Genomic DNA, 27,316 nt, shown 5'->3' with positions numbered 1-27,316 from the left:
TAATATGAAGCCTTAAGTATTTAAATGAAACAGAAAAAAATATTGAATACTTTGATTTTTTGATACAAAAATATAGTTGCCAGGTATGTACTGTTCTTACTACCTATAATTACAATAAAGCCCAAATAATCTGGCATTTGATGGTCTAGAAATCCTGATCATTCAGCATTTAGCTAATAGGTCTGGATTGTGAGCTAGATGTTCAGAGTGCAAGTAGGGTAAGTAATTGGAGCCTGTGTCCAAGTCTGAAACTAAGAGGTGAGGAATACTAGGAAATCTGCAGCCAGAACTGGAATGTGGAGTGATCATATATTTTCTGCTACCCTTAAACTCACTGAAAAGTACATTATACTACTTTGTGACATGTAAAGAAATTAATTACGAGTATGCTATAGGAGTAGCATCCAGTAGTCTGGAAAATTGCCAATCTGACACCATCTAAGTCCTAAGCTCTTTAAAGCACTGCTCATGAGTGCCAGAAGGAAGACGACTAGGTGACCTTTTACAGGGCGATTGGAGCTTAGCAAGTACAACCAGAATCAGAATCAGGTTTATTATCACTGATATATGTCATAAAATTTGTTGCTTTGTTGAAGTATATTAGAGTATCAGAAAGTTGCCAAATTCTCCTTGTTTCAGTGATATTGGGTACTGACATTTCTGGAACTTGAAAGCTGCTGTTGAATGCTGTGACTGTTCATATTCTCAGGAGAAACTAGTAATATACCATCAGGGTGTATTAAGAAAGCCAACTGCACACAATGCAAGCTAAACTGTGGAAGCATTAAAAGGGACCAGGATTTGACTACAGTTCTATTTATGATGTGTGTGATAGGAGAACTGTAATGGCAAGGGAAAAAATTCCAGTAACTCAGAAAATGTCTTAAATCTTCCTGAAAATATTTTTGGTTTAAAAGTGGAATGGACACATTTATTATTGCTGTGAGTTTGTAGATAGATGTTGGTGCATGAATGAAGTGCATCTTTGCTTGTATAGTGCTTTTCTGTTAATGCCTATAACAGTTGAGCAAGTGATAAAAGTGATGCACTCTGCACCGCTGAGATAACTGAAGAAATAAATTACACTTAGTAATAACTTACATCACGGAAGGTGCATTTTGTAAAAGATCAGTCCATTTAATTCCATGGAAACCACGAGCTAGCATTAACAGTGAAGGTGACTGTGGCATCTTAATTTGGTTTTGGTTTTATTTCTTCTGGTATTCTTTGCAAATGCAGAAACAGGTGTATATAATATTTTTTTTAATCGATTCAACCTATGATCTTCAAGATTTTTTGCAAAATAAGTTTCATTTTTATCTGATCTAAACTTCTTTAACTCTATGCAATTTGTTAGTTTCTAATGTGCATTGGTGCTGAAATTGATGGCAGCCCAAGCTCTTTGAGACCGTACATATACATATTTGATAGGCATGGTTTGGGGTATTCCTCTTTATCTCTAGTTTGATATTGGATTGAAAGTTTGCTTATAGTAGTCTTAATTCCCATTACCTGTGGATCCGCAGTGCAAAATAATGAATAAATTGACAAATTTCAGAGGATTTTGAATAGACTTTACATTATGCTGGAAGTAAAAGCAGAGAGTAAAGTTCCAGTATGATAAAGATAATGGAGGAAAGGAGAAAAGTGGAAGCAAACAGCAGGAAAACATTTAAATCTTTCAAAGACAGTAAACTCAACCTCACATCAAACTGAATGCTGTTGCAAAATGTTAATATATTAAATAATATAGATTTCTGAGACTGAGGAAGCAGCTGCATTTCAATCTCAAGAACTCTGCTGTTTTAGAATTTGGGAATTAATCTTTTCCATTCTTCAATTTGATGTCAATAATTTATTTGCCAAAATATATCTGTAAACAACTCTAAACTCATTACTTTCAGATCAAGACAAATAGATAACAGGTCAGTTTGGTTACATGGTAAGGAGATTCCAAGTAAAACACTGCAATGGTGGAATGTTTAAAAATTCAATATATTATACAACTTACACAGTGCACATTGAATATTTGTTTTTCGACAAGGTAGTTTCCAAGTGGTAAGGTGCCCAGCAACTTGAAGAAATGTGTTATAAAATTGTAATGTAGGCATATCAGAGTGGTGACACCCAGACTGCATAACTAGTCAAAGGTGGCAGACAACATCGAAAAAGTTCAAAAAACACAGTTCAAAAATAGCTCTGATTTTGAAAGCATATTAACTATTTTTGTTCAAAGTTTTTAATTGCACACAAAATAGTCCTAAAGGGATATAATCTTTGGATAGAAGGAACACTGAAACATCTGAACTACAAATGAACAATGACAATGCCTCTAATGAATTTGTCACTCATCATGATAAAAGAAAATCTCTTGCTAATCCCAAGTAAGACTTGCCAGTAAGACCACCATGAACCACATAGCTGCAAGACTAGATGATGAATAACTGTAGTTTTCAAAGTTGGGATAGAAGAACTAGTGCTGAAGCTGAAAATTTAATTTTGCAAACATGGAATTATAAGGAGATTCCAGGGACTTGAGGAATGCCAATACTGTTACTCTCCAAAGCAGAGAAAGGTTTATGTTTGGAAATTCATAATATATCAGCCCTTCATGCTACTAAAGAAATTCTTCTAGAATCTCATTGTGTGTTTCAGTCATCCTGTGTAATAAGTGTATTTTTGTACCTTTCAAAAGGAAAATTAAAAGATGCAAAAGTCAAGGACGTTATTTGAGCAGGAAATTGCTGAGGTGAACGCAGGCTGTTCGCAGCTAGTACACAAGCGTGTGAATCCCAACCTTGCTGGAAGATTTGGAATGGTTTATCCATTTATGTTGGGGAGTCAGTTATAGATTGTGCAACAAGTTACATCAGGAACAGGATTCTTAATGCCAGTTATTTCAGTGAGGATTTGCAGGGCCAGGGGAAAAACAAATGGTTCCTTTTTTAACTTTATTTTCTAATGTTTGTAAGTGTTTTATCCATATATTTTAAATACTTGCTATAATTGTTGGAACATGTATTTATTTTTTACAGAGTCATATAGCAGTACTATATGGACACAGGTCCTTCAGCCAAATCAGTTCATGCTGACCAGATATACTTAAACTATACTTAAATACATAATCCTTACAGTTTTAACAGCTGTCAAAGCCAATGATGGAACTTTCCACTGCCAAACCTTCTGGAAAGGAAATTCTTAACTGTGTGGCTTGTGCTCCTCTACTGTCTGTCATGCTTTATGCAAGCAAAATGAGCCCTGTACATCCTCACAAGTATGGGTGTGAGATAACCGTAGGATGCGATTGATGCCGGTCAGCCTATGCCAGCAAGAACTGTTCCAATAAAACATTGAACAATAAATAGTCTACTGTTTGATAGCTATCTCAGTATTTATATATGCAATATCAGTTGCTTTATGCTCTATAACAACTACTGGTCAATTCTGGGCAATTGTTTACTGCTGTCTTCAACCTCAAGCAAGAGGCAGAATTTCATTTTTGCAGTGTCACACATAATGTGGTGATAATGTGGTGCTAAACAACAAATTTAGTTCTGTTTGATAAACAGTTGGAATATTGGTTAGACACACCTAATGGCCCACGCCTTTTCTCATTGTTGGGCTTTCATTGTTCTTTTTTTCTCATGGTGAGGATACAAATTGTTTGCAAGTACTACTGAAAGTAAACTACAGAATGCTATTTAGTCTGCTTGAAATGACAATGTAAGTTGTATATTTTGAAATAAATTGTTCTACCTTCCTCTGATCTATGCATAACTTAGCAGAGTTAGACTTAACTCCTTATTTTCTTTCCTCAGTTGGAGAAGAAACAGGTGACTCCTCCATTTAAGCCACAGATCACTGATGATTATGGTTTGGAAAACTTTGACACTCAGTTTACAAGTGAACCTGTACAGCTCACGCCAGATGATGAGTGAGTATATTGATTTGTATGTTCTGGAGATTTTAAATTCTGGTCATGATTTATTAGTTTTTGAAGTTATAATTTTGCATGTATTTTACTAGAAATTAACTTGACTTGTATCTTGAGTCAGAGTTAACAACTTTAGTTCATACTATTTCCAGAATAAGTAAATTTTACAAAATTTAAGATGAATCTGGTTTTATGTTGGTAGAGTATATAAATGAACCACATTTTTTAAAATGCCAGTGATTAAAATAATTCTGTTCAGCTGCATACAATTCTTATTTTAGGCAATTTTTTTGGTATAGGAATGTGTATAACCTGCAGTTTGGAGCATGTAGTATAATTTACTTTCAGCTTCAGCACTGACAGCTAATATTTCATCTCAGATGTTCAAATAAATTATATATTACGTCTTCCGCAGCATCTCTCCCCCCAACAAAGTCGATACACATTAACAATTTACACACACAGATGCAAGATCTTCAAGGGCTTATTATTGTATTAAAAGTGGTCTGAGGCTTATTTAACTTTGGGGCACTCATAATACAATTTAATGCATTAAATTAAATTTTTAAACCTCACTAAACTATAGATACAGTAAATAATAGTTATTTGAACCTGTAACATCTTGTTCAAGTTGAACATGTTGCTGCCAGAAATATGTTAATTTACAGTACAGCAGAAGCAGCTACAAAAAAAATCTAGTAGTTACCTTGCCAACTACAGCATCTGCAGGCCAATAAAATTGGTGAAACCACCCATTTTAGACATTGTTTAGATGATTGCCTCATCTCCTTATTGCTTTATTGCCTTTCTTGTGAAGTATTGAATTGGTGTAACAGCTAAGGTGTGGTGCATGCTACAGGAAATCAACATGAACATTAACAAACAAACATTGAAGCTAAGCCCCATGAAGAAATATTAGAGTAGATTACAAAATTATTAACTGGGCAGTTAGAATATCAATAAAAGGTCGCCCAAGGAAGAGGTACAAGGACAACCTCAAGTCAAACCTTAAGTGGGCCAAACTACAGCCCTGTGATCTCGAACACACTGCTGCTGATCGGTCCAAGTGGCGCAACCTATGCTCCAAGGCAGCAAACAACTTCCAAGCCAACTGGCGCATGCACCGCCTCAAGGCAAGTCAAGAAAGATACAGGAAGGCGTCCGCTCCTGCCCCAACAGGCAATGTTCCTTACCCTATCTGTGACCGTATCTGCGCATCAGACTTCAGCCTCAGAAGTCATATGTGTGCCCACAGACGTTGACTGCGCAACATATTCGTCTTCCTCAGACTTTGAGAGTCTACTACTAATACTAATGTCTTAAAAGAAGGAAAACGAGATTGAGTGTTGAAGGCGTTTTGGGAAAGAATCACAAATGAAAGAATCTGCAGATGCTGGAAATCCAAGCAACACACACAAAATATCCTGCTGACTGTAGTTTTTTCCATAGAAGCTGTCTGGCCTGCTGAGTTCCTCCAGCATTTTGTGTGCTTTGCTTGGGAAAGAATTCCACATTTGTGTTGCTTAGCAGCTAAAGACATTAATACAGTGTAAAATTCAGAAAAAGTGTTCCAATATCAGAATCAATGTAGCACTGAGACCCTGGAGAGTGATATGGCTGGAGGAGATCACAAAAAGTCTTTTTCAATCACAGTGCGCAGGTTTAAAGTAATTGGATGGTAGATTAGAAAGGAGATGAGGAGAACCGGTCATCCAGAAGGTCATAAATTTGGAGGCAGGATTTCCCATCACATTTCAATAGTACTTGTGTGTGTACTTTTAGAGCTATGGGATGCGGTCTTGGTTTTGATAGGTTGGATTTACTTTGGTAGTTCTTTTTCAAATAATATAATGAGTTGAATGGTGCACTGTTGCAATTTTCAGTGGTTCTGTTATTTCATGTTTGCACTAAACCAGTTAGAAAACTGAGTTAATATTTCATTGCCAACAGGCTTTTGATTTGCACTTCGTATGTGTTTTTAAACTTCTTTCTTTGGTACAATTTCCCCACTGATTATTAGCTATTTCCACCTCTGCCAAGTTGCTAGACTTTGCCTTTTCTGCAGCTAAAGCCTTCATACAAACCTCTGCTGCTTCGAAATGTGAAGTTTCAACAACTCAATAAGTTCTTGATTGGTAAGAAGATTGCAGAGAGTAGGGTTAAAAAAATAACAGATGTAATTCAATGGCAAAGCAGACTTGGTATGCCTAATGGCCTAATTCTGCTCCTGTATCTTATGGTATTATGATGCACACTCATTTTGGTAGCTTCTAAAGCCCATTGAACTGTTCACTTGTGGTAGATTGACATTCAGCCAATAGGTGATGATAGACAGCATGGCATGTGGCGTAGTGGTTAGCACAATGTTTTATGGTACCAGTGACATGGGTACAGTTCCTGCCACTGCCTGAAAGGAGTTTGTATGTTCTCCCTATGACTGTATGGGTTTCCTCTAGGTGCTCCGGTTTCCACTCAAGTCCAAAGATGAACGGGTTGGTAGATTAATTAGCAGTGGTAAATTGTCCAGTGATTAGGCTAAGATTAAATTGAAGGATTGCTGGCTGGTGCAGCTCAAAGGGCTGTAAGGGCCTAATCCTTGCTTTATCTCAATAAATAGATAAAAGACACCCACTAACTATGCCACGAGAAATAGCTGAGTGTGCTGGCAATAAAGTAGATCTATTCCATCTATAAGTAGACTATTAATGCAAATTGCCAGCATCTCTTAACAGTACACACTCCTCAAAACTTCTAAATATAATAAGTTATCCTCATTGTCTGCAATTCTACGAAAAATATATCCGAAAACTGAATCAATTCCTGAATAGGGCAGATGTGCTGAGTAATCAGAAAGATAACTTAATGACCACCACATACTTGGAAGTCATAGAGGAGGTCCTACAAAGACTTTATCAGCAGAATGTACAATTTAAGTAGAATGAAGATTCCTTCCTTCACAAGCGCATAGTATATTTGGAACTCAGTTTATGAGTAATGCTACAACCTGTGAAGGAGAAAGATAAGGACAAAGATTTTCAAGAATGTGTTTCAGTTGCTTGATTCTATAGGAATGCTCCAATAGTATGCAAGATTTTTGCCAGGTTTAGCTCTTATATTACATTCATCCCACTATTTTTTTTAATAAAGCTGTCAAATTGGCTTGGACAACAGCCCACCTAAAGGCATTTGACCTTTGCTGGAATCAGCAGTGATTCACTAGCTGCACACTACAAAATAAACAGGACTCTGAATTTGGCATTTGACTCAGTGAAGAATGGACTTGTGGCTCCAATTAGCCACTTAAAGGGTGATAGTTCAAAAAGATTTGTCACATTTGCTTCAAAACACTCAACCTCAATGAGCTCATTTATGTGCAAATAGAAGAGGTGGCTCCATTTCTAGACGGGGGGGGGGGGGGGGACATCAAAACCACCATTTGTCATTCCTGGATTGCCAACCATACATTTCAAGGGCATATCAATAAATGCAACTTTTGACAATATTCTCTCTCAGTACCTTGGCTATCTAATGTGGATCATCAAACTCTGCCTTATCTTGCATGTTATTTGAAGATTTTGACCTAGGGTTAGAAGTCTCAATCTTGAATTTTCAGTTAATTGACATCAGACAACATTCTCAGGTAAGTGAATCTAGAATATACAGTCCAGCAAAGGCAATGCAGGCATATATACAGAAAAGATTCATCATACCATAAGCTTGCAAGGGAAGGCAAGACAAGCAGGAATGCTTGGTGAGGCTGAGGTAGTCATGGTACCCAGGGCATCACAGAAATCTTTTGACCAGTTTGGTAGAACCATTTGGACTTGACGCACAGTAAGGAAATAAAAGGCAAATTTATCCAGCAGCCCTGTTGAATTGCCTTTTATTGTAAGTAGTCACCAATTAGCTATTCATGTATAGGGACTCAGCAAATAAGTCCCTTCAGAATATTTCTGGCCCATTAACTGAAATGCAATGATCTGCATCTGAGTCGCAAGTAACCCAGTGTGTACTTCATGATCCTGTTAAATATTGCAAGTGTAAGACTTATCTGCTTTTAATATTTTGCATGTGTGGCTGAGTTAATTGTATATACATAATTTGTTTCACAGTAAAACCTCTGAATGATTGTTGCATGAGAATAAACACTGCACACACAATGTGCTCACTATCTCAGGGCATCATGTGAATGGAAGTAACCAGACAATGTTCTCGACCGTGTACAATAGATTGTATTACTGTTGCAGTTAAAATTTCTTATTAGTACAGTACATTTGTCTTCCCTTCTCCCCTGATTTATTCTGTTTGTTTGGCCACAATTTGGCTTGTCCCTTGCCTTAATGGTGGGTCTTGAAATCTTATTTTACCATGGGCTCCAACCCAGCATTCTGATCATGTTCTCACCTAAGATCAAGCATATTCAAATAGGTTCTTGGATAAAACTTTAGATTAGTTTAGACCAAAGCAAAGATACCAAATGTAGCACTCCTTTTATTGTTTGGGCTGAATTCAACATGAAAACAGAAGTGGAAGAAATAGGCCATTCAGCCCCTCTACCATTTGATAGCATCATGATTAAATATTTACCGCAGTACAACATTCCTGATTTTCTTAATATCCAAAAATCTATTAATCTTTGTCTGGAATAAACTCAGCAACTAAGCCACTACTACCCTCTTGGGAAGACACTTCCAAATATTCAATATCCACAGGATGAAAAATTCTGCCATGCACATCCCAAGCCCAGCTGTGAAAGGAGGATAGGGCATGGGGCTAGCAACCCCATCCCATAAAAACTCAGCACTATAGAAATACTAATTGAAGCTCCAAAGACTTGGGAGGGAATGATCTTCGATGGGAAACATCTTGAAAGACTGAAAGACAGACCCAGGACAGAGGACACTGCAAGCTACTGTCAGTGACCTATTCCCTAATAGGGGTTAAGAAGAAGACTAGGTGAAAACCTCCCACCATCTCTGTCCTATCTAGCTGATCTTTATTTTGATACAGTGGTCCCCTGGTTGCAGACACCCAGCCAAGGGAAACGTCATTCCTGCATCTGCTGTCAGGATCCACGTGAATTTTGTATGCTTTAATAAGATCACTTAACGTTCTAAAACCTAGAGAATACAGTGGTTTCCAGTTAATTGGGATGCATCGAGACCAGTTCATTTTGTCCCAATTAAGCAACTGCCCAAATTAGTCAAAAGTTTTATGGAAATAAATAAAAAGACAAGCTGAAAAACAAATTATGTACTATATTTAAATGAAATACAGAACAAATTAGAACACAACAAATTCTGCTACAGTACTATAAAACTGTGTATTTCATCCTCCAAATCTTCATTATTCATTCATTCATTATACTTTATTGTCACTAAACAATTGATACTAGAGTGTACAATCATCACAGTGATATTTGTTTCTGCGCTTCGCACTCCCTGAAGTACAAATTGAAGTAAATATAATAAAAATTTTAATTATAAATCATAATTAGAAAAATAGAAAAGGGAAAGTAAGGTAGTGCAAGTCAGGTCCGGATATTTGGAAGGTACGGCCCAGATCTGGGTCAGGATCTATTCAGCAGTCTTATCACAGTTGGAAAGAAGCTGTTCCCAAATCTGGCTGTACGAGTCTTCATGCTCCTGAACCTTCTCCTGGAGGGAAGTGGGACAAAAAGTATGTTGGCTGGGTGGGCCTTGTCCTTGATTATTCTGGCAGCACTGCTCCAACAGCATGTGGTGTAAAGTGAGTCCAAGGATGGAAGATTGGTTTGTGTGAGGTGCTGGGCTATGTTCACGATCTTCTGCAGCTTCTTCCGGTGTAACATTCATGATGATTGTCAATATCTTCCAATTTTTTTGCGGTTCCTAACTTGCTGAAGTCGTAAAATCGTTTCATTTTCACTCCTGGCCTTTTCTGGCATCTCCTAGCCTGAATGTTTGAAACAGCAGTGAGCAAAACAATTCTTAATTATCTTGCCACTTATTTCTTGCCAATTATTAGTGACAAAAATCACTGCTTTTTGAATGAAAACACCCACAACTTATACTATTTTAAAAACTGCTTGCTCTAATTATGGTGCAGTGTCTAACAATCACACAAGTTCACATGACTGATGCTAGTTTGAAACTGTTCGGCAAAAGTCTCCTGTCCCAATTAAGCAGCATAGTGTCCCAAATAAACCAAGAGAATCTCAGCTATTTTTCTTTTTTTTTGATTTTTAAGAGTTATCCGAAATAAGTGGCTGCCCCAACTAACTGACGACCCAATTAACCAGAATCCACTGTATGTGTGAAACTCTCACTTCGGCTAGCGGCTTAATATAGGGGATGATAACCCCCTGGCCCAGCCAAACTTAAGGAGTCTTGTTTGGGTGGATGCTGCATGATGTGTCCCCATTACAAATCGGTACCACGAAATAACAGACAGTACACAATATGCGATTAAACGATGTGCTTTATAATACTTAATTTGACTATATGGTTAGTAAAGAAAAAAAAAAGAAAAAGGGCACATTCTCATGAAACAGTCTAATGCGCAATTTTGGAGCTCACTGATAAGGCCATTCGTCCACCATCAACCTCCTCCAATCGTCGCTGACCTTCGGACCCTTGCTCCTAGTCCACTCTGCCCGAGGTCTACCAACTCTCTCTATTCATGTCTTCTCTCCTCATCTCTCCCCAGCAAAAGACCACGAATTCCCAGCTCCCGGACACACAAGAAAGAACAACATTGGCTAGCGTGCCCCATTATCTCTAATCATAACCCAAACATTGCTGCTACAGAGAAACCATTACCTCAGCAGTGGAACGTTACAGAGAGGCCATTAATTTCTTATCAGAGGGCAAAACTTATTCACGGGAATCAGTCTTAATTCACTCTATATGTATGTCACTAAGTGAAGAGACTCAACAATGTACATGGTATTCTAGTTGGACTCACATCAATTCAAAATAAATGCCAATGTATTGGTTGTCTTCCTAATTAATTATTTATTGTATCTAAAAGGTAACTTTTTCAGTAATTTTGTACAAAAGATACCCATGCCCCTTTCTACACTAATGCTCTCAATCTCTCATCAACTAAGTATTCCTCTTTTCTGTGTTTTTTCTACCAAAGTGAATGATATCATATTCTACCTTCTAAATTCTTGCACATTAAGCTTCCATTGAAACTTTTTCACATTGTTCTCACTACCAACACTATCACCCAGCTGCAGAGTAGGGCATTTTACATTTGATTCCCAGATGTACTGTAGATTGTGAACAGCTGGGGCTACAGCACTGATGATGCCTTGCAGCACCCCAGTAGTTACAAATGCAACTTGAAAACAACCCATTTATTCCTTTACTGATTTCTGTCTGCTAAAGAATTTTCAGTCCTCAGCCAAAAGTTCTTGTACTTCATGGCTCCAAATGGCACCACATAGCCTTTAGGTTAATTGACATATCCAATAATGTAGCAAATTAGATGAGATGAAAGGACTTTTCAAATGATTCAAATTGTTCAATTTAATATCATAGAATGTATACAGTATACAACCTGAAATTCTTACTCTTTGCAGACATCCACAAAACAAGAAAGTACAAAATTCAAGTTTAATTTATCATTGATGGCATCTGTTGGTCTTGCGAGACCATTGATCTGCATCTGGAATCCAGGGCGCAGGATTGGGCAAGATTGTATGGAAGACCAGCAGTTGCCCAAGCAGCAGTCCCCCCTCCCCTCCATGCCACCGATGTTGTCCAAGGGAAGGGCAAGGGCTGATACAGCTCGGCACCAGTGACGTCACAGGAGTTGCCAGAGCAAGGTTGAAGGCAAGGTCGGACTGTCTTAGGGACTCCAGCTCCGGATTTGTCCTCAGGATTTACTCCTGAAGCCTTTCCCATGAGTGGGTATGGCCACAAGGCAGCGGAGGTTTGAAATCAGTGTTTTCCCTCTCTTAGATGGACTGCCTTCCCAGGCTGACAAGTTCCATCTAGCAGATACTTTAATTTATTATTGAAGTATATATATGTCACCATATACAACCCGGAGATTCATTTTCTTGTGGGCATACTCAATAAATCCAATAACCATAATAAAAATGATGAAAGACTACATCAACCAGTACAACCAGTGTGCAAAAGGCAACTAACTGTGCAAATACAAATAAATAAACAAACAAACAAACAGTTAAAAAAAAGCAAGCAAGCAATAAATATCGAGAAGAAGAAAGAAAGAGTCTTTGAAAGTGAGTCCATGACAACATTTCAATGATGGGGCAAGTGAAAATTGAATGAAATTATCCCCTTTGGTTCAAAAGCCTGATGATTGAAGGGTAATAACAGTTCCTGAACTTGGAGGCTCCTGTACCTTCCTGATGGATGCTGCTTTCCTGCGACAACACTCCATGTAGATATGCTACATGGAGGGCTTTCCAATGATGAACTGGGCCGTATCCACTACATTTTGTAAGATTTTCTGTCCAAGGGCATTAAGTAACAGATTGTTGTTGTGGTACCACTCAGCCAGATTTTCAATCTCTCTCCTATATGCCTCCTTTGATTTGGCCTGAGACAGTGGTACCATCAGCAAACTTGAATATGGCATTGGAGCTGTGCTTAGCCACACAGTCAAGTGTAAAATGAGTAGAGCAGAGGGCTGAGCGCACAGCCTTATGGTGCACCCATGCTGATGAAGATTGTGGAGGAGATGTTGTTGCCACTTCAAAACTTATGGGGTCTGCAAATGAGGAAATCGAAGATTCAATTACACAAGGAGGTACTGAGGTTATTGATTAGTTTTGAGAGGATGATGGTATTGAATGCTAAGCTGTACCCAGTATAGAGCATCCTGATGCATGCATCTTTGCTGTTCAAATGTTCCAGTGTTGACTGAAGAGCTAATGAGATGGCCATCTGTTATGTTGGTAGGCAAATTGGAGTGGCTCCATGTTGCTTCTCAGGCAGGAGTTTGATATGTTTCATCACCAACCTCTCAAAACACTTCATCAGTGCAGACGTAAGTGCTTCTGGATGATAGTCATTAAGGCAGGTTACCACGTTCTTCTTAGACACTGGTATAATTGAAACATGCTTGAAGCAGGTAGGTACCTCAAATTGTTGAAGCGAGAGGTTAAAGATCTCAGTAAATACTTCAACCAGTTGATCAGCATAGGTTTTTAGTACTTGGCCAGGTAACCCATCTGGGCCAGATGCTTTCCGTGGGTTCAACTCCTGAAGGATGCTTGCACATTAGCCTTAGAGACTGAAGTCACAAGATCATTGGGAGCTGTGGGAGTTTGTAATGGTTCCTCCATTTTTTGATGGTCAAATCAAGCATAAAACACATTGAGCTCATCTGTAAGCAAAGCCTTGTTGTAACCTATGTTGCTTGATTTTACTTTTTAAGAGGTGATAGCATTCAAGCTTTGCCTTGATTAGATAGTTCTATCTAATTATTATGTAAGACAGGAAGGATAAACATAACATCTGTCTAGCAAGCAGTCAGACATTTCATCATTTTAACAAGAAAAACATTTAGCCTAGTCTGTCAAGGTGACTTTTAGCAGGATATCCAGATCTGGAGACAATTACTCCAAATATGGCCTAACCACCACATAAGTGCACTTTCCAGCAGAGGTTACTGGCTTGCAAAGAGGTGTAGAAACATTCTTCTCCTGAGCCTATGGATAATAAATAGTTACCCAATTTCTGGAATTTCAAATCAGTATGTGCTGCAAATTGAAGCCTAGCTGTTGTATAGAAGCATTAGCATTTCTCTAGAGAATTAACCATGGACGTTTGTATCAAAGGAGACTGTTTGTCAATTCAGTGTTTGCTAGCTTTTTTTATTGAAATGTCCAAAGCTAATCCCACTACTCTCATGATTTTCTTGTTTGCTGCTGTGCTTTCTTCTATGTACTTACAGAAACTCTTGCAGTCCCTTTTCATATTCCTTGTTAGATTCAGGTTCCATTTTCTTCATCCTTATCAATTTTTTAGCCATTCATTGTACACCTTCAGTTTTTTCAGTCCTTGGGGCTATCACTGTTGTTGGCAATATTGTAAGCCAATTCTTTTGATAAATATCATCTACAACTTCTTCATTAGCCACAGTTTGAGCTCCTTGCCCATCAGGTCTTTATTTCTCAATGATACTTATCTTTGTTGAAATAGTATTTCTTGGAAAAACCTGCCACTGCTTTCTACTTTCTAGATAAATCTCCCTTCAATCCTATGCAATTACCTTTATTTAAATTTTCGGGTCTTCATTTAAGTCCTAACTTTGTCACATTTAATTTGAAAGTGAAATTCTGTTGTGTTATGATTGTTCTTTCCCAAATGATTTTTAAAGGTGAGTTCAGTCATTAAATTCATCTCTTTATGTGTCCAGATCTAAAATAGCCCTTTTCTTGGTGTGGTTTTAATGTATTGCGGTAGAAAATTGTCTCCAGTGCATTGACAGAACCTTTCCCAAGACTACTTCTGCAAATTAGATTTCCCTAATCTGCCATTGTTATAATCATCCTTTTATTTCCTAATTGGTGCCTTGTCCAAAGATATACCTGTTGCTGGTGGGTCTTTTACCTTTTCCTGATGATTTCTTTCCTTTTTTAGTGTTTTTTTGCTTCCACCTAAACTAACAGGCTTACTGATTTTCTGAAACAATATCATTCCTCACTTCTCTTCAGATGTCATCATTTATTATTGGAGCTACCTATTTCCTCTCCCGTTCTGCCTATCAGAATGTCAGGTACTTTGGAATATTCAGTTCCCATTCCTAATCCCCTAACAATGATATCTCTGTAATGGCTATCAAATTATTTCCATTTATTTCTACTCAAGCTATCAATTTTCTTATGTAAATGCCTTGTAATGGTTTTTTTTAACATGATGGTTGAGGGATAATTATTGACCAGGACCCAAAATAATCTCCTCTGATCATCCTTAGTTTATGTTGTAGAATCTATTATATCCAACAAGAACAATAAGTACAACTGTGTATTTGATGTAAGGACAGCACTCTTAACAATCCTGTAGCAGAACATCAACCAAAACTGAATGTTTCAATTCTCTAGTGAGGCTTAAAGCACTATTGCATGAAAAGCCCTTTTGCTGGCAATGAACCAAGATAGACAGAGAGAATTTCCCACACTAAATATTACATTGTTACATTGATTCATTAATACTTCCATTATTACTGAATCTGAAATGCTGATCCCAGAGTTAGATTGGAGTAGATGCAGAAACCACTCTCATTACTGCTATTTATAATTTCTGTTCTTTATTTTTAAAAAATACTTATTTATTCTTTGCCTTGTTCTCAACATTAAAATGGTTTAAAACCACTGCTACCAATTTTTAGAATTCTAATGTGAGGACCCCTTAAGGCCCATTTTAGTCACTAAACTATCTAGCTGGCAACTTGAGATCAGTGAAGAATAATGAAACCCACTTCTTCAATTATGTGAGTGTACTAGCATGAGCATAGTATTTATAAACAACTTTAGTATTGAGTGCAAAATATTTTAATTTTAGGAAATTATATTTACCAAAATGGAACATTTGTTTCAGCCACTGGGCACTTTACAGTGCAGAATGGTGTTTTGAGGTCTTTCTGTCTTAGTGAATCATCACTGAGTATAGTTTTATTTGTAATGAGAAAGCCTGGTCAAGAATCAAAATCTGATAGTGTAAGACATGACCAAAGTTAATAATAACTAATCAAAATTCAATATATTTAATAATTAGCTACTAACAGGTTTAATTTTAAAGTCTGTAGGTTCTGGAAGAATCAAAAAACATATGAAGTTATTCTATGAAAAGTTTCTGAGGAATTAAAAGTAAATAATTGGTCATCCCTTTGCTTGTTTTATTGGAATTTAATATGATGGCAGCAGAATGAACATCTTGAGGTAAGGAGTGAATAGAAGTAATGTTAAAACTGTTCAAATTCTAAGATATCATGTAGAAATATGAGCATACCTTAATTAACTTTGCAAATAATGCAAGTATTTGCAGTCATACCTGTTGTGTTTAGCCTACTTTATATTTCACCCAGTTATTCTTATACTGGAACTCCGCAATCTCGTAATTCTCTCTCATTAAGTCTCATACACATTGGTTTACTTTGAGTTAATTCTTTTATTATCAAAGTTAGATTAGTTTTCCATGCTTGTTGTAAGCAAAAAGCATTTGGAGGAGTTAACCCTTTACTAGCAGCAGACATGATTTTTCACCTATTGAATATGCATTTTATTTATGCCGAAGTATTAGCTATTTTTACCAATCCCATTGGACTGTGTCCCCCAAATGCAGCATGTAGCTTATAGGAATCAAAGGAATTGATTATAAAGTGTGCCATTAAGAGTTCTGATGGCAAATCAGCAAATACAATTAAAATGAAAGCTGTTGATACATCCAGTTTTCAGCATTAGGACTTAAACATCAGCAAAATAATGGATGTTTAGGAATTTGAATCTGCTACACAACACTGCTTATCAACCACCACCATCACCCGACCTTCTTAAAATAACTGAGATTGCTAAATTCCCCACACTTTAATAGTGGAACAGAAATTAGCAATCAAAACTGATTTTAGAATTTCATTTCTTGGCACAATTTTGATTGAGAATGAAATACTACATATAGTGGGCTGTAGTGGACATATCATAATCAGTAGGCATCTTATTGTGACTATCAATCCATATATGTAATTACTTGGCAGAGCAGTGGTCTTTATCATTATTTAACTAGTATTCATCTTTTGAGAAATGGCCATTCATATGCTTGTGTATGTACTTTCACTCTGCTGTTGTTTGTGCTGCTGCCAAACAATTACTGTAAATGCAATGTTTCTTTGTCTAAAACTGAGCAGATACTCTGCTATAAGTTGAGGATTTCATATTTAGGACAGATTTTTGTTAACTGCTAGTTAGTTGGAAGACATAATCCACATTTATGGTTGCAAATTCAGGCAAAATCAAATCAAATTTTCCACTGAAGGCAGATGTTCTTAGTCATTGATTTCAGTAAGGTATGGTATATTTCACAACAGTTCACATCATCCAGGTGCAATTTCCCTTGTGTGACAAAAGAAAGTATTCAGCTAATGCAGCAAATGAACTCACATTCACTTTCTGGCAGGAAATAGTTTCATTTACATGAAACCAGTGGCACCATCCACTTAGAAAGGTCTTGAGCAATTATTAGTTATCTAAGCTATTCTTAAACTTCCACTTTAGAAATGCTATGTTGGAAGTTCATTTTATCCATAAGATCATTGTGGTTCATATGATTCCTGCCTTACTCTATTGGCCAAAAAATTTGCTTTCCAGCACTGGATAGAAATTAAATGGAAAGACCATCTTTACCCACCTTGAAGTCCAGAAACGTAGCCTCCTTACTAATATCCTGTAGATCAGATAACTCTTGAATCTAGATCTTTTTGGTTTTGACTGATTCAGTGACATGGTTCTACGTCTGCACATCACCTTTAATAAGTATAACTTTTATTTAAATCTGTAAGTTTATAACTTGGTCACCCTTCTACACAGGTTTTACCAACAGTGACATTTAAACACATTAATTATTTCACAGTAACTAACATCTTTCATGGAAGTAAGGGTCTCAGCCCAAAACGTCAACAGCGCTTCTCCCTATAGATGCTGCCTAGCCTGCTGTGTTCTACCAGCATTTTATTTTGTGTGTGTTGTTGTTTGAATTTCCAGCATCTGCAGATATCCTCGTGTTTGCTCTGGGTATTCATGAAAACAGCTTTTCTATTTTATATGAAACATTGACTTTTTTGTTTCTGTATACATACTGTTTTCTGTGGTTAAGGAATGACTGGTTCTTCTTTCCTACTGTTACAACTTTAAAAAATATTATTCCTTGTTATGAATTTGTTTTATAAAGTTCTCAAATGTCCTTATTTGTACAGCTGAGTACAATGAATTACAATGAATAGATTCTAGCAGTATATAATCAAACTCAGTGGGTGTACGACCTAACTGGTTTTAATATCTACCATACTGTTTATTCCATTTTGCATCTAATGAGACTATTCCCCCTTATGAGGGAGCTCAGCTTAAATTCAGACTTGAACAAAGTGTAATGTGGCTGATTTCTGTTCAGTTTAAAGGATGACTTAAAAGTCTTCCGAAATTATTGCAAATATTTTGAAATAAAATTCATATTTGTGTTTGTTCCTGTGACATATTCAATGCTAGTAAGGTAATATAATTTGCTCCTCCCCACTTAAGATAAACTACTTGATGTGTTGCAATGATAAAGTAGGTGGAAGGGCAGGTCTCATTGAAGGTATTGTGACTGCAGTAGGATATAAATAGATTGAGTGAGTGGGTGAAAACCTGGCAAATGGAGTTTAATGTGGGAAAGTGTAAGGTCACGCACTTTGGTAATAAGAGCCAAAACGAAGATTACTATTTTAATGCAAGTAAGTAAAGTACAGAGATTTCAGTATTCTTTGAATCACAGATAGGCAGCTGCAGTAAGTAGCTAAGAAAGTAGATGTCACGTGGCCAAAGGGTTGGAAATCAGTTGGAGTACAGAACATAGCTTTGGTCCTCTTGCCTTGCACAGGAGGCAGTCCAAAGGAGGTTCACCAAGTTAATTCTTGCAATGAGGATAATTCTATTAAGAGATGCTAAACAAATGGGTCTGTATTCTTTGGAGTTTAGAAGAATGAAGGCTGATAAATTAAAATGTACAATATTCTGAGGAATTTTGATAGGTTAGAAACTGTTTTCATTTGAATTAGATGACTTAAATTCAAGTTAAATAGGCAAGCATTTAAAACTATGGTACATTGAAATTTATTTTGCAAAGGCTAGTGAATTTCTGGAATTTTCTAATCCAGAGAGTTGTGGAGGCTAGACCATTAAATGAAGATAGATGCACTTTTAAAAGATTGAAGTATCTGGCACAGAGAAAGAATTGAGGCCCCATGATAGATAAGCCACAAGCATATTGAATGTTGGGCAGTTTTGAAGGGCCAGATGGCCTATTCCAGCTATTTTCTTGTGTTATTGTAGAGTCTATTTGTTATTTTCTACTGTCAGATAATCATAGAGTTGTGAACTGTTTAGCCAAGTAGAGAAGGTGTTGGTATAATTTGAGACACACCATCCACTCCACATTTAGGATGACAGTCTATTTGCATATGCAATTGGTGTTACAGCTTTTGAATTTATCTATTGTATTAGGAATTAGTTTTCAGTGATAGCATTTCCTGAAGAATTGACAGCATCAAATTTGAAGGCACAAGACTTGCAGATATTACTGACTGAGAGATTGATATCATTGCAGATGGCTTATTTGAGGGCGGGGGCATGGAAGCAAAAGAGTGCTTGAAAGAGTTTTGTTCCCCGTGGTGATGGAGGAATTTGGATTGGCACAGTGATATTTAATAAAATGCATCCAAAAATTAGTCAGACCTTGAGGAACGTTACAGAAATTATTTGATGATGAGATCCAGGCATTGTGTACAGATTCTTTAATTCATTGTAACTGCAAAAGGAATAGGATGAGGTTGATTTTTAATTTATGAAAAAATAGTCAGAATCAACTTTATTATCAGATTGATTTGTTTATTTATCACATGTACATCAAAGCATAGAGTGAAATGTGTCTTTTTGTCATTTGTGTTACCAACCAACCCACGAGGATTGCTGGGGTTGCCACACATTCTGGCGTTAAAATGAGCATGACCACGATATTTATAGAATACAAACAAAACAACAACTGCAAAACAAACCCCCTAACCACCTCCCACTCACACACACAGACAGACCTCTATTTGCAGGACCCACTGCCTCCAGGCCTCCCATTCTTGGCTCAGGCTCACAGTCATTGGGCCTCAAATCGCCAGTCCCTTGTCCAAACACAGTACTATCTTGACTAGAACAATATTATCACTGGCATGACACATAAGTTATTGTCTTGTGGTAGTAGTACAGTGCAAGATGTAAAAATTACTATAATTTATAAATAAATCTTACACCTTCCTGTAAGATAGCAGTGTGTTCATACGCAGCAGCTCCTACCGGGTTAACCAAAGGTATTATTGTCTTTTTTAAACTTATTTTTTACGATTGTAAGATCCTGCTGGACTTTAAGAACTTAAAGTACTGCGGGGCTTCCCCATCAGCGAGTTGCTCATTGGTGGAGAAACTGAAGAAACTGGACTTGGTGCACAAAGGAGGTATGTAGTCTAACAGTGAGTGATCATCTTAGTTGTTTTTCTTGTGATCACAAGACTCTGTTGGACATTGGTGGTGTGGAATGTTGCAATTCCAATTAATTGAATTAATTGGTATATTGACAAACAGCAGGTGGGGGAGTGACGGCAAGGAGCTTCAGAGAGAGAATTAGCCCTCAAAGCCGCAGCGTTGCCTGTTTGCAACCACCCAAGGGGAGGTGTTGGAGTTAGGCACTCCACCCCCCCCCCTCCCCCCAGTGTTCATTTGGCAGAAGACAAGCTGTATTATGTTTGACTGTGGACTGCTGCAGCATTCATGGACTCAGGAGCTTGGATTAATTTTTGTGTGACTGTATTTTACTGATATCTTATATTTTCTTGTTATTTAATATGTGCCTTGTGCTAAGTATGACTGTTGGTACTGTGTTTTGACCTTGGCCCAGAATAACACTGTTTCATTTGGCTGTATTCATGTATGGTTGAATGACATTAAAATTTCAGTTCATATCCTGTTTTTTACAGAATGAAATATTTTGCATTGCTTAAGTGTTAGAGTAGTTGAATATAAGAAGAAGAAGAAGATAAAAAGAAAGACCTACAATTACAGGGACAACCCAATTACATAACAAGTGCTCTTAAAGTAGAATAATTGTCTTCCAAGGACCATGGCAGTTGAATTGCACTTAGTAAGCTCCTATAAACAACAATGTGATAAAGACCTGACAAACTCTTTTATGTATGTTAATTGAGGGATAAGTATTGGGCAAGTAACTCTATCATTCATCTTCAAATGATTCACTTCCTCCTGAATCAAAGAAGCTCATGGTGAAAATCAGCTTATCAGCAACCACAATTCTAACTTAATCCTTGCAAGAGCTATTGTAGCAGTGTGCTACACGCTGCGCTAAAATAACGAAGGAGTCGATAAACTGCAATTAAAGAAGATTTTATTCGAACTTCACAGCCTTGCTTTAAAGCCTCCCTCATCCCGCCCTCCCCGGGCGCGGATGCTGTAAGGGGCACGTACTCACAACCCCCGCAGGCTTTCCCTTTGTTGGTGAAGCAGACCTGGCCTTTGTGCTGGTGCGCTGGCTACTTGTGAGCCGGTTCGAGTGCGCTAGGAAGTGGATCACCACAGTATCACTATTACAATCCTTAGCTTCCTCGTGCTCAATCTACATTTGGTATTTTTATTTAAAAACTGAATTAAATTGACTTTATTACTTACATCCTTCACATTCATGAGGTGTGAAAATCTTTGCATTACATCTCCATCTAAATGTGCAATTTGTAATAAGTAGTATCTACAACAGGACAGTCAACATGGCATAGAAATTCAGCGTGAATTAATCAATCTGATGGCCTGGTAGAAGCTGTCCAGAGCCTGTTGGTCCTGGCTTTTATGCTGTGGTACCTTTTTCCAGATGGTAGCAGGTGGGACATTTTGTGGTTGAGGTGACTTGGGTCCCCAATGATGCTTCACGCCCTTTTTACACACCCGTCTTTGTAAGTGTCCTGTAGAAGTTCACATCTACATGTTGATTTGTCCACACCACTCTCTGCAGAATCCTGCGATTAAGGGAGGTACAGTTCCCATACCAAACGGTGATGCAGCCAGTTAGGATGCTCTCAATTGTATCCCTGTAGAAAGTCCTTAGGATTTGGGGACTTATACCAAACTTCTTTGACCGTTCAAGGTGAAAGAGGCACTGTTCTTTTTTCACCACACAGCCGCTATGTACAGGCCACGTGAGATCCTCGGTGATGTGTATGGGAGGAATTTAAAGCTGTTCACCTTCTCAACCCCAGATACACTGATGTCAATAGGGGTTAGCCCATCTCCATTCCTCCTATAGTCCACAACCAGCAACTTTGTTTTTGCGACATTGAGGTATAAAAATACGCTATAATTTAATTTTCTTAGTACTTTAGTTAAACCATGCCTTGAACTTGCACCGCAAATTCAGAATCAAGAATAGAATATGCGATTTTTGAAAGTAATGAAATAAACCTTGAAACTTGCATTGTTTTATTTTGTAAATAAGCCTACAAATCTCTCTCAAAAAAGGATGCATTATCTCACTTAAGATGGCTTCACAAGAAAATCACTACAGACCTTCAGTGCAGAAAGGTGTATCTGATGGTAACAGGTTGCTACAATATTTGCTTTGGCTGGGGTCTAAATATATTTAATAAATTTACTGGAATACCGTCATAAGATATAAACTATGTATATCTATTAAGAAATGTAACTTGAGAAATGTAAAGAGCATGTTAGAGTACAAATTACAAGCAGCAATGTTCTGGCACATTAAATAATGTCTGCTAAAACAGGATGCAGTAACTTAATACAAATATATTAATCATTCAAAAAGTATCTTTCTGCAAGCAACTCTTACGGTTTTGCCTTTGAAAATTTTTTTTAAATGTTTTATCAGGAATATTAGAGATGATTAGAGAATATTAACAATAGACATTAAGCCTGGAATATAAATAGCTCAATTAGTGTACTCCTGCCAAGAGACATAACTTCAGATTTTAGTTTGTATGTGAATGCTATAGTAGCATATCAGGTTCTTGACTAAATCTGATTTGGAATCCCATTTCTAGCCTGAAAAGAATCAAAACTAAGGATAGGCGATGTAGAGACATGATACACCTCCTAGATCCATAAAGCATTTCCACCACCTACAAGGCATTATCTGGAAAGTGCAGCTCAGTTAACATAAGAACATCTTTAAAAGGCAAAATACTGCAGGTGCTGGAGATCTGAAATTTAAAATACTGTAAATATTTGGTATCTGCCTTCTTCTTAAGCCAATCACCCCTATTGGGGCATAGGCTGCCAACAACAGCTCACCAGAGTCCTCAGTCCTAAGCCAGTCTTTCAAGATGTATCCCATTGAAGATCCTTCCTCTCTCAGGAAGGAGGTCTTTGGAGCTTCTGTTGCTGTTCCTGTATCACTGGGGTTTTACAACCCTTGTCCTGTGTAGCTGGGCTTGGGTCTATCCATGGCAGAGGTTTGTTATCTGTACTCTTGATATTTTAGGAGCTTTTCTCAAAACTGATAGTGAACAAACAAATTTTAATATACAGAGAATGGGAGGGGAGAGCACCAGGGAAAGTGTGCACAAGTTGGAGGGTAAGAGTGATCAGAAAGAGTGATGGTGTAAATTGATGAGTAGTAAAGAGATTGGTGAATGACAGAAGTCTGGGGAGAGTGGAAAGGGATAAGTAGACAATTATCATAAGTCACTAGAAACTAATTATTAATGTTGGAAATGGTAATTAATTTAAGTTATCATCACGCTGCCTTAAAGGTGGTGGAAATATTGTATAGATCATTGGATTTGATGTTGAATCCAAAGGCTTTACTGTCCCCATTAGCAAGTAAATGTCCTGTTTCTCAAGCTTATAATGAACTTCATTGAAATGGTGTTAGGAGGCCAAGGTGAGAATAGAGAATTAAAGTGACAGCCATGAAGCTTGTATCACAATTGAAGACCACATAGACGAGTTCTATTGTGGTCACCCAATGTATTTGATTACAAATGAAGAGGAGACCACATTGTGAGCAGCAAATCCACATGATATCAAGAAATGGCTGAAAGCACTGAATTCTGCGAAGATTATGGGCCCAGACAAAATCCTGGCAATAGTCCTGAAGACTTGTGCTCCAGAACCTGCTGCAGCACTAGCCAAGCTGTTCCAGTACAGCTACAACACTGGCATCTACCTGGCAATGTGGAAAATTGCCCAGGTATGTCCTGTACACAAGGAATAGGACAAGTCCAACCCAGCTAATTACCGCCTTATCAGCCTACTCTCAATCACCAACAAAGTAATCGAATGGGTCACCAACAGTGCTATCATGCAGCACCTACTCGGCAATAACCTGCTTACAGATGCCCAGTTTGGGCTTTGTCAAAGCCACTCAGCTCCTCACATCATCACTTCCTTGGTCCAAATATGGACCAAAGAGCAAAATACCAGAGGTGAGGTGAGAGTGATAGCAAGGCAGCATTTGACCGAGTATGGCATCAAGGTGCCCTAGCTAAAAGAAAAAACCTCCACTGTTTGGAATCATACCTGACACAAAGGAAGATGATTGTGGTGGTTGGAAGTCAATCATCTCATCCTCAGGACATCACTGCAGGAGATCCTCAGGGAATTGCCCTAGGACCAACCATCTTCACTGCTTCGTCAAATGACCTTCCTTTCATCATAAGGTCAGAAGTGGGGATGTTCACAGATGACTGCACAATGTTCTGCACCATTTGTGACTCCTCAGATAGTGAAGCAGTTCATACCCAAATGCAGCAGGACCTGGACAATATCCAGACTTGGGCTAATAAGTGGCAAGTAACATTCAAGCCAGGCAATGACCATCTCCAAGAAGAGAGGCTTTAACCATCGTCCTTTGACATTGTGGCATCACCATCACTTAATCCTCTATTATCAACATCCTGGGGGTCACTATTGACAGGAAACTGAACTGGTTTAGCCCTATAAACACCATGGTTACCAGAGCAGGTCAAAAGCTAGGAATCCAACAGCGTGTAACTCACCTCCTGACTCCCCAAAGTCTGTCCACCATCTACAAGGCTCAGGTCAGGAGTGTAATAGAATACTCACCACTGAATGAGTGCAACTCCATCAACACTCCAGAAGCTTGACACCATCCAGTACAAGGCAGCCCACTTGATTGGTACCCCTTTCTCAAGCATCCAATCCCTCCCCCATCGATAAACAGTTGCAGCACTGTGTACTATCTACAAGATGCACTGCAACAACATGCCAAAGTTCCTAAGGCAGCACCTTCCAGACCCATGACCACTACCATATAGAAGGGACAAGAACAGCAGATACTTGGAACACCACTTGGAAATCCCCTTCCAGGTTACTCACCAACCTGATTTGGAAACATATCGCCATTCCTTCATTGTTGCTGGATCAAAATCTTGGAATTCTCTCCCTAACAGCACTGTGGGTGTACCTACACCTCAGGGACTGCAGTGGTTCAAGAAGGCAGCTCATCACCACCTTCTCAAGGGCAACTAGGGATGCTGGCTTAGCTGGCAATGCCCACATCCTGTAAATGAATAAATAAATTTTAAAAAGCAGACAAATTTGGAGTTCCTCCAAACTGTTGGGGGTGGGCTAAGATATATTGTGACATTGGAATCTTCAAGAATTTACAAGGCACTTTTTAAACTAAGGATAAGGAAAAAGCTATACTTTCTGAGGGTAGGAGGAGAAGGGGTTAAATTGTAATCAACGGCTGAGGACCACAAAACTCTTATGGAGAGAAACTCATGAGCAAATAAATATGGAACGTGTGGAAGATGCATTGTCAAAGTTGATACAAGGGAAATGGAAAAATAGCAGAATTCAGCTAGCTGACTGGGAGCTTCTGGGTTTGTGGCAAATTTATTTTATCTTTTCATTTCTGAGTATCTGCAATTTCCTAGGAAAGCAAACATTTCCTGCACATCCTTAAATTACCCTTGAACAGAGTACCTTGTTGTGCCACTTAAGTCAAATTACTTTGGTGGACCGGGAGTTACATGGAGGTCAATCAGTAAGGGCCACAGAATTCCATCCTCCCAAGAACATAAGTGATGGATTTTTATAATAATCAAGTAGATCTGTAGTGTTAGTTAATGGGTCAATTGATACAGGTTACATGGCCTCTGAATTGTATGGTATTTACATTCTTGATCCATATTAGTTCCTGTTAATGATGACCCTTAGGGCCTTTATGATTTTAAAGCTAGTGAGTCTCTTGTTGGAGACTGTCGTGGTCTGGCCTTCAGTGACATGAATGTTACTTGCCACTTTCTGTCCTTTGTGTGAGGGAGATTAGGTTGACTAAATCTGTATTCACTTGAGTTTAGAAGAATGAGAAATGATGTAATTTAAACTTGAAAAGTTCTGACAGGCTGGATGAGGGGAAAATGACTCCCCTTGCTGGAATTTCTAGAATTAAGCATTTCTTCACTCAGAGGCTGGTGAAGCTGTGGAATTTTCTGCATGTGGAGGTTGTGTGCTGAATATATTTAAGAGGAGAGATATCAAATTCCCAGTGCAAAAGAGATCAAGGAGTGTGGGGAGAGACTGAGAGTTAGGCATGAAGGTAGATGATCAGCCATGATTTATAGCTAAGTGGGCTGAAGGGCTGAATCTCCATAATTACCTTTAATTTCTATTTTTTTAAAACTTCTTGCTCATTGTGAGAGAGAAAAAACAGCACCAATAATTGTCATTGGTGAACCAGGAAAAACTGAGGCCCTGAATGGAGTGTAAATAAAAATAACCCACATGTATCCCTTTTATCTGGCAGATGCAAGCTAATGGAAGGGAATTATGCCATGTGAGAACAAATTCAACCAGATAGAGAGGAAAGTGATGTGTGATAAGAGTAGACGATCTAATTGGACCTCTGTTCAGGGGAGACTAGGGGCCTCTATTTGTTTTTGTGTGGAGAGATTGGCCAGAAAACTGTTAAAAGTGGGCAAGGATATCAGAAGTTTGTGTATCTAAATGGAAAGAATAGGTAAGATAGAAATAAATGACCAGGAAACTGCTAAAGTTGGGTTTGTGATCTCACGGAGAAGATAGGAAATTGGAATCAATGGCAAGAACATCTTCGGAAATAGATGACTGACTGTCAGGGAAATGAGAACCACTGGTGGGGTGACAGACCAGAAGGAGATGTAAAGAAATGTCAGGAAGTTGCTGTTCGATCTCTCCAGTGTGTTGGTATACATAACAATAGCACTGCTGTTTTCAGCTCTTTTGATGTCAGTTTTGACGCGGACCCTTAGTGAAATGGAATGCTGCAAGTTCAGAGAAATTTTAAGAGTAAAGCGTCACACCTATTCATTATTGCATGTGTCACTCTGAACATTCATTCCCTTCCAAATTCATAATATTCCTGCAATATGCAGTTAACACTCTTATGAGAGAAATGTATTGGGACATTTTATTACAAGTGCTGTGTGAATGCAAGATTTTTTTGTTGAACTTGAGATAAGTGATGATAAAAACCAAATCTAAAATATGGTTGCAAGATGCAGCTTAATATTGGTAATGCTACAAATATTTTTCTGCTAGTCAATAAGCAGTAATTTTAATGGATTCCTACATAGAGAGGTTACTTCCAAAATCCG

General features: G+C 38.0%; 1 protein-coding gene across 2 annotated transcripts in view; it reads left to right on the top strand.

Moving 5' to 3' along the window:
- Positions 1-27,316, top strand: part of prkcz (protein kinase C, zeta) — a 375,947-nt gene that overhangs the window by 343,753 nt on the left and 4,878 nt on the right. For both annotated transcript variants that reach the window (XM_059952188.1, XM_059952187.1), the window contains exon 17: positions 3,819-3,934. In XM_059952188.1, coding sequence (XP_059808171.1) covers positions 3,819-3,934 — 116 coding nt within the window. The remainder of the gene's footprint in view (positions 1-3,818; positions 3,935-27,316) is intronic.

The sequence above is a fragment of the Hypanus sabinus genome, chromosome 27, assembly GCF_030144855.1.
Source record: "Hypanus sabinus isolate sHypSab1 chromosome 27, sHypSab1.hap1, whole genome shotgun sequence".
In the NCBI taxonomy this organism is placed as follows: domain Eukaryota; kingdom Metazoa; phylum Chordata; class Chondrichthyes; order Myliobatiformes; family Dasyatidae; genus Hypanus; species Hypanus sabinus.
Note: the sequence above shows the minus strand (reverse complement) of the source record. Positions and strands in the feature narration are given on the sequence as shown.